Source organism: Diospyros lotus, chromosome 14, assembly GCF_014633365.1.
Source record: "Diospyros lotus cultivar Yz01 chromosome 14, ASM1463336v1, whole genome shotgun sequence".
In the NCBI taxonomy this organism is placed as follows: Eukaryota; Viridiplantae; Streptophyta; class Magnoliopsida; order Ericales; family Ebenaceae; genus Diospyros; species Diospyros lotus.
The window spans coordinates 1442896-1451017 of record NC_068351.1 but is presented as its reverse complement, the minus strand read 5'-3'; the positions used below and the strand labels follow the sequence as shown (position 1 = coordinate 1451017).

The 8122-nt window shown below is 48.4% G+C and overlaps 1 protein-coding gene across 1 annotated transcript; it reads left to right on the top strand.

Moving 5' to 3' along the window:
* The first annotated feature begins 2553 nt into the window (after positions 1 to 2553).
* On the top strand, positions 2554 to 4094 carry LOC127790084 (uncharacterized). Its single transcript, XM_052319361.1, has 2 exons — positions 2554 to 3367; positions 3469 to 4094. The coding sequence occupies exons 1-2, from the start codon at positions 2554 to 2556 to the stop codon at positions 4092 to 4094; spliced, it is 1440 nt and encodes a 479-aa protein (XP_052175321.1).
* Positions 4095 to 8122: the final 4028 nt, after the last annotated feature.

Sequence of the window (8122 nt, the reverse complement as noted above, 5' to 3'; positions counted from 1 at the left end):
ATAAAGCACAAAACACGCTTGCTTAAAAGTCTGAAACCTAACCACCTAATTTAACCTGATTTCCTGCTCCTCCACAAACTACACATCATTCTAGAATTGTCCAGCAACTTTCCACAAATTAATCTAGACTTCAAACCAAAAATAAGCATTACATTTGACCATCAACAGAAACAGCAAAAGTTTCAACCTTCAACAGCTCTGCACAATAGAAATATGATTTTCTTTCATTTTTCCTAATATTTTTGTTGACGACTCTACCCTAGAATTTGGCAAATAAATGTGCTATATATATGTATATCACTATGCTTAGTTGGTACAATTTTGACAATCTCTTTAGTTGCTGCTCTACAGAAGCACCGAAATGATTTTGCTGTGGGAGATGTATTGGAACAAATTATCCATGGAAAACCCTATACAAGATGAATTTTTTCTGAAAGAAAAAAGTTATTAATATATTGGGAAAGTAACAGAATACTAAAAGTGGCAACAATGGATATTTAGCCTGCAAAGTGTTTCCATGGCAATAGATCATGCAGCTGCGAAGTATTGTAACAAGGGGGTACTTTTGCGTGATTCTTGGATTGGCTGAGATAAACGCAATAAAGGAGGATGAATATGAAATGTGAGAATGAGAGTTTTCTGGTATAATGTCTGCATCTATTCTTTCTTCTTCCTGAAAGAAAATAAAAACTAAAAACATCACTGTTCATTTATCATTTCCATTTGTGTATTACAATAGTTCTTTAGATTTCCAAATATATCGTTGCTTTGTAGGAAAGTGCCACAACCCACAAACACAATAAAATAATTTCTCAACAAAGTTAGTAAACAAGTTTTTCTTTTCAGTTTTTGTTTTCAAAAACAAGAAAACACGGCCACTGAAGAGTTTAGCATGATACAAGAAAAAACCTACTTTAGGTGAACTCCAATATAGAAGTGTGAATTTGTGCGAACATCTTCAGTTCCCCTTCAAAGCAGGAGTTTACAATTTAATTCATCAATAATGTAAAAGGTACCTTCTTCATTCTTCTAGTTGAGGCTTAATGAGCGACTTTTCTGGTTTCGTGTTGAAGGTTGAAAATTTTGCTGTTTCTGTTGATGGTCAAATGTAATGATGATTTTTGGTTTCAAGTCTAGCTTAATTTGTGGAAAGTTGCTGGACAATTCTAGAATGATATGTAGTTTGTGAAGGAGCAGAAAATCAGGTTATATTAGGTGGTTAGGTAGCTAAGGAGGCATGTTTTGTGCTTTATGACCATGTATGTATATAGTTGTTCTTGATGAATGAAAGAAAAAGTTTTTGCCTCAATTCTGCCTACTTTCTTCTTCCTCAAAACTTATTCAAACCAACACCTGGTTGGGTTTTCAGTTGAGACTAAGTGTTGCTGATGTGGCACCACCTGAAATTATCAAAATACCCCCACGCGCCAATAGTCTTACCTGCCACGTGGATCGCTTGAGAGACTGACACATGACAAGTCAACAATCCGAAGCAGAACCCGAGAAATCTGGCCCGGGCCGCAAGACCCGTTCCAACTTGACCGAAATCCTCGGGAGTCGTGCCCCCACTCATCACAGGTTTATCCCGGGTACCCCATAACGGGTCTGCATATAAAGGACAAGAGCCCTCACCAGGTAGGCCCAAGTTCCACAGCTCTTACATTTATTACGACTTGCATTTATTCTACTGATTTGAGCGTTGGAGTCCACCCCGGGGGACCCTAGCCCCACCACTCCGTTGTCTTGCAGGTCCTATCACCGAGGTCCGACATCGCCAAGTCCGAGGTCCGATTCCCGAGACCCATTTGCAGAGGTTGCATGTGGTGGTCGGTCTCAAAAACCATCATCATTTGGCACCCACCGTGGGGCTGACGTCCAGACTCCCCAGCCTCTTCTTTCCCTACCTCGCGCTTCGGACTTCAACTCCCCACCTCGGACCTCGGTCTTTCCACAAGTATCACACGACTTTCACTCCTGACCATAATTAACTACATGGCTCCCCGCAGGGATATGACTCGTAGCCAAGCTGGTGCTAACCTAGAGGCCCCACCGCAAGGGGATAATCCACTACCTCCGGCCAATCCAATACCGGAGGACCGACTCACTAGGTTGGAGAATCAGGTTCAACAGTTAACTGAGTTGTTGACTGGTTATTTACACCAGAATGAACAACCTCGTCCACATGTGCCCTTTCAACGGGCGGAGCACCAGTCACCTCCTCCTACTCGAGAGCCTCGTCAATCCCGTCAGTCAGGCCAGGAAATCCACTCCTCTGAGGCGGTGAGATCTACTTCTTCCCCCTCACGAGGAGGAGGAACTTTGCAGGAGAGGCGATTGAGTTTCCTGGAGAGGCAAGTTCAGGAACTCAGAAAAGGAAAGGAAGAGCTGCCCCACCTTGGCTCTAACCAACCCTTGAGCAAGGGTATCATGTCGGAGGTCCCACCAGAAAGGTTTCGTATCCCATCCATCAAGTTCTATGACGGAAGCATAGACCCCTATGATCACGTAGAACTTTTCTCCTCTCACATGCTGGTGTAATCGGGGTCCGACGCGATGTGGTGCCGGGCATTTTCAGCTACTTTGGGAGGTCATGCCCGAACTTGGTACTCCTGTCTTCCCCATCGTTCCATCAGCAGCTGGGAAGAGCTAAAGACCTGTTTCCTAGCCCATTACGCTCCCTTGAAGCGCCACCGGAAGTCTTTCATGGCTCTGGTGAACATCAAGCAAAACCAGGGTGAATCCCTAAGGGATTTCGTGGCTAGATTTAATGAGGAGGCATTGAGCATTGATGAGTTCGATCAACGGATCGCAATGGTGGCTCTCCAGAATGGCTTGAGGACGGGACCATTCACTCAGTCCTTGGCCAATACTCTACCTCGTACTTTCACAGAAGCCCTTACACGGGCTAATAAGTACATCAATGCGGAAGAGGTGATGAAGGTGAAGAGGGCTGAACAGCCTGACAAGAAAGAAAGAGAGAAGGAGAAGAAAAAGCCGATGGTGGAACAGAAGACGGACTACCGCCCCTCCCGAGCTCTAGATCGCCCGGGTTTTGGGGGTGCACGAGGAAGCCTGGTGAGTTATACTCCCCTTAATGCTAGTCGAGCAGAGATACTCTTAGCACTAGAGGACAAGAATTATTTGCGACGTCCTCCCCCGCTGAAGTCTCCACCTAACACTAGAAGCAAAAAGAAGTATTGTCGTTTCCACCGCGACCACGGCCATGAGATAGAGGACTGCATCCAATTGAAAGAAGAGATACAGGAGCTTATCAACAGGGGTTACCTCCGGGATTTCGTTAGTCGAGGAGGTGTGAACTCGGGCAGGGTAGAATCCCAATCGGAGCACAGAAGGAGGTCCCCTACTCGTGATTGCCTTCAAGAAAGAAGTCGAACACCGCCCCGAAGAGAAGGAAAACACCCCGCCGAGGAGGGGGACAAAAGTTTATCTTATACACATTGGTGGCAGGAACAGTTCCAGGGCCTCACTCAACTGCTCCCAAGAGCGTGGTAAAGGAAAAGGTGGTCATCACATTCTCCGAAGAGGATCTTCCGAGCTACCCCAACTATTCAGATTCGTTGGTGATCACTACTCAAGTAGGAGAGTGGGAGATGAGGCGAATCCTCGTGGACCCGGGTAGCCCTTCGGAGATTCTTTACAAGAGGGCATTCCTAGGGATGGGGTTCACTCTCGATCGGCTGAGGCCAGTTCGTGTCCCCTTGGTGGGTTTTGATGGAATGGTGATTCACTCTGAGGGGTTGATCTGGCTACCCCTGACAGTCGGTAGTGGCTCTCATAAATCCCAGGTGACGTTGGATTTTTTGGTTGCTGATGTGCCCTCGGCATACAATATGGTCCTTAGTAGGTCCGGGCTTAGTGCCTTGAGGGCGATACCAAGCACATATCACATGGTGTTGAAATTCTCTACTCCGGGAGGGATTGGCAAGGTAAGAGGGGACCAACGGCAGGCTAGGGAATGCTACGTAGCCTCTTTGAGTGCCACTATAGCCAAGGGGTCAGAGTCAGACTCAGACTCAAGGCTGAACCAGGATGCTATCCCTCAAGACGGTCAGGGCCAGATGGAAACGAAATAGGGAAAAGCCTTAAGTATAGGAGCAGATCAGAGATTGGTAAAGGGGGAGGGACAGAGTTCTGCCGCTCCTCCCATGGTGGTTACTAGTTTCATCTTGGAAGGTCCGGAGGAGCCTAAGACCTTGGAGCCGGTGGACGAGCTCGAGGAAGTCTTGCTAGGGGAAGAGCCCGATTGGACAGTACGGATCAGTTCCAAGTTACAGGAGCCCTTGCGGTCCAAGGTCCTTTCACTCTTGCGCCGATATCAAAACGTGTTTGCTTGGTCTACATTGGATATGCTGGGGATAGACCCGGCTACCATGACCCATCGCTTGGGATTCTACCCTGATTACGTGCCGGTGAGGCAAAGGAAGAGGAAGTTTGCCTCGGAGCGGGCTAAAGCTATAGAGGCTGAGGTGGAAAAGCTTATGGAGGCTAATCATATTCGGGAGGTCGACTATCCAGAGTGGTTAGCCAACGTGGTCCTTGTTTCTAAGGGGTCGGGAAAATGGAGGCTTTGTATTGATTTTAAAGATCTTAATAAGGCCTGCCCCAAGGACAGTTACCCTCTGCCCAAGATTGACGCGTTGATTGATGGAACAGCGGGATGTCAGCTGATGAGTTTCTTGGATGCATTCCAGGGGTACCACCAAATCCCATTACACCCTGAGGATCAGGAAAAGACTGCCTTCATCACAGATAAGGCCACCTATTGTTATCGAGTCATGCCCTTTGGGTTGAAGAACGCCGGAGCTACATATCAGAGGTTAGTCAACAAGCTGTTCAAGGCTCAGCTCGGTCGAAACATGGAGGCTTACGTTGATGATATGTTGGTCAAGAGTCTCTTGGCTGAGCAGCATCCAAACGACTTGGAGGAGTGCCTCCAGACCTTGCGCCAGTATCAGATGAAGCTCAACCCGGCTAAGTGTGCATTCGGGGTGACAGCTGGTAAATTCTTGGGGTTCATGGTGCATTACCGGGGTATTGATGCTAACCCCTCAAAGATAAAAGCCATTCTCGAGATGCCTCCTCCTCGTAGTATCAAGGAGGTGCAGAGACTAACCGGGAGGATAGCGGCATTAGGGAGGTTCTTGGCAAGATCTACGGAGAGGCAATTGCCATTTTTTAAGGCCTTGACTCGGGTCCAGAATTTTGCATGGACAGAGGAGTGCCAAGAGGCGTTTGAGCAACTGAAACAATGTCTGGTCTCCCCCCCAGTCCTAGCTAAGCCACAGCCGGGAGAGTCACTATACATTTATCTGGCTGCCTCGGATGAGGCCGTCAGTTTGGTTTTGGTACGGGAGGAGGACAAAGTTCAAAAGTCGGTCTACTATGTGAGCAAGAGATTGGCTGGAGCCGAGATTCGTTACACTCCAACAAAAAAGTTGGCCTATGCCCTAGTCATCTCCGCTCGAAAGTTGAGGCCCTACTTCAAGGCACACCATGTTATTGTCCTGTCAAGTCAGCCATTGAGGCATGTGTTGGGAAAGCCGGACTTGTCAGGGAGGATGCTCAAGTGGGCGGTGGAGCTGAGTGCCTTCGACATCGACTATCGACCTCGGCCGACCATCAAGGCACAGGCTCTTGCTGACTTTATCGTGGAGGGCACCCTACCAGTAGAAGAGGACAAAGGGGTTTCCCAAACTTGGACTCTCTCTGTGGATGGCAGCTCCAGTGTCGGAAGCAGTGGTGCTGGATTATTGCTCCAGGGCCCCGACGGCCAGGCCATATGCCCTCCACTTCGAGTTCAATGCCTCTAATAATGAGGCTGAGTACGAGGCGCTCATTGCCGGGCTCAGACTAGCGGAACAGATGGGAGTCAGGGATTTAGAGGTATATTCTGACTCGAACTTGATTGTGCAACAGGTCATAGGGGAGTTTGAGGCCCAGGAGGACGCCATGGCTCAATACTTGGCAATAGCCAAGGATCTTATGGCGCGGTTTCAAGCGGTGAAAATCAATCATGTCCCACGTGCGCAGAATGCAGTGGCGGATGCTCTCTCGAGGATAGCTGCTTCTTCCTTCCCCAGAAATTCCCGAGCTGTCTACATGGAGTCGTTGCCTCAGAGGAGCATAGAGACAGAAGTAGAGCAGCTTTGCCTAGATGGGGTAGAAAATTGGATAGATCCGATTGTAGCATATCTAACCAATGGATGGCTACCAAAGGAGGAACAAGAGAGTCGAAAACTCAAGCGTCAGGCTGTCAAGTTTCTTCTAATCGGATCAGACCTTTACAAGAAATCCTTCACTCAGTCGCTGCTAAAATGCGTTGGGCCCGTTGAGGCCGACTACATCTTAAGGGAAATCCACGAGGGGATTTGCGGCAGTCACATCGAAGCTCGATCTCTTTCCCAAAAGGCACTTCGGCAGGGGTATTATTGGCCAACAATGATGAGCGACGCTATGCAGTTGGTCCGGACTTGTGAGAGATGACAACGAACTTCCAACCTAGTTCATACCCCGGCAGCTGAACTCACCCACCTAGCTTCGCCTTGTCCATTTGCCAGGTGGGGAGTGGATATCCTCAGGCCCTTCCCGCTAGCGGCTGGACAGAACAAGTACCTGATAGCGGCCATCGACTACTTTACTAAGTGGGTGGAGGCCGAGCCTTTGGCAACTATTACAGGCTGGAGGGTAAAACAATTCCTCTGGAAATCCATCATCTGCCGGTTCGATATTCCAAGGGTAATAATAACAGATAATGGCACCCAATTCGAGGACCGATCAGTGCAAGACTGGTGCCGCGAGTTGGGGATTAAGCAGCATTTTACCTCGGTGGCCCAACCTCAAGCTAATGGGCAGGTGGAGCTGACAAACAGGACCATTCTGCAAGGACTCCGAGCTCGAGTTGAGAAGGCGGACGGCCGATGGGTAGATGAGCTCCCCAATATACTATGGTCCTATTGAACCACGTCGCGAACGGCTACAGGAGAATGCCCTTTTACATTATGTTATGGCTCGGAGGCTCTTATCCCGGTCGAGATTGGGGTGATGAGCTACCGAGTGGAGCATTTCAATCCGGAGGTTAACGAGCAAGGGCTAAGGTGCAACTTGGATATGATGGATGAGCTCCGAGACCTGGCACGAATTTGACAAGCCGCGTATAACCAGCGCATTGCTAGGTACTACAATCGACGAGTCCACGCTAGGAGTTTCATGCCGGGAGATCTTGTGTTGTGATGGTTCGACGTGAGTCATCCTCGGGATACAAATAAACTAACTCCGAATTGGGAAGGATCGTACCAAGTGGTGGAATCCTTAAGTCCGGGGGCATATCGACTAGAAAACATGGAAGGCAAGCCTTTGAAGCATACTTGGAATGTGCAAAACTTAAGAAAGTTTTATCAATGAGCAAGGGGATTTCCCGAACCTCTTTGTACTCTTTTTTATGACTAATGCAAGACTTCGAATGCAAGACTTCGAAACCTTTCCACCTAATAGCAATTTCAAAAAAGACAACACTTCGCCAAAAAGAAATCCAAGGGTCACGAGCCCTAAGCCGTCCTCAAAGGTGGACTAATAGCCACGGAAAAACTCTAGCCTAACACCCTCCTCCGCGAGGGAGTGGCTAAAATCCAAGGGTCACGAGCCCTAGGCCATCCTCAAAGATGGACTAATGGCCACGAAAAAATTCGAGCCTAACACCCTCCTCCGCGAGGGAGTGGCTAAAATCCAAGGGTCAGGCCGTCCTCAAAAGTGGACTAATGACCACAGAAAAACCCTAACTCAACACCCTCCTCTGTGAGGGAGGGGCTAAAATCCAAGGGTCACGAACCCTAGGCCGTCCTCAAAGATGGACTAAGGGCCACGGAAAAACTCTAACCCAACACCCTCCTCCGCGAGGGAGTGGCTAAAATCTAAGGGTCACGAGCCCTAGGCTGTTCCCAAAGGCGGACTAATGGCCAAGGAAAAGTTACAGCATAACACTCTCTTGTTTGTCGACATCTAGAGAGTCGGGGGTCGGAGAAGCCCTCCTCGACTATGCAATGGATCGGGGTTCAACTAGTGTCTTGACCCATATGTCCACAATCAAGAAATGAGGAGTCAAAAT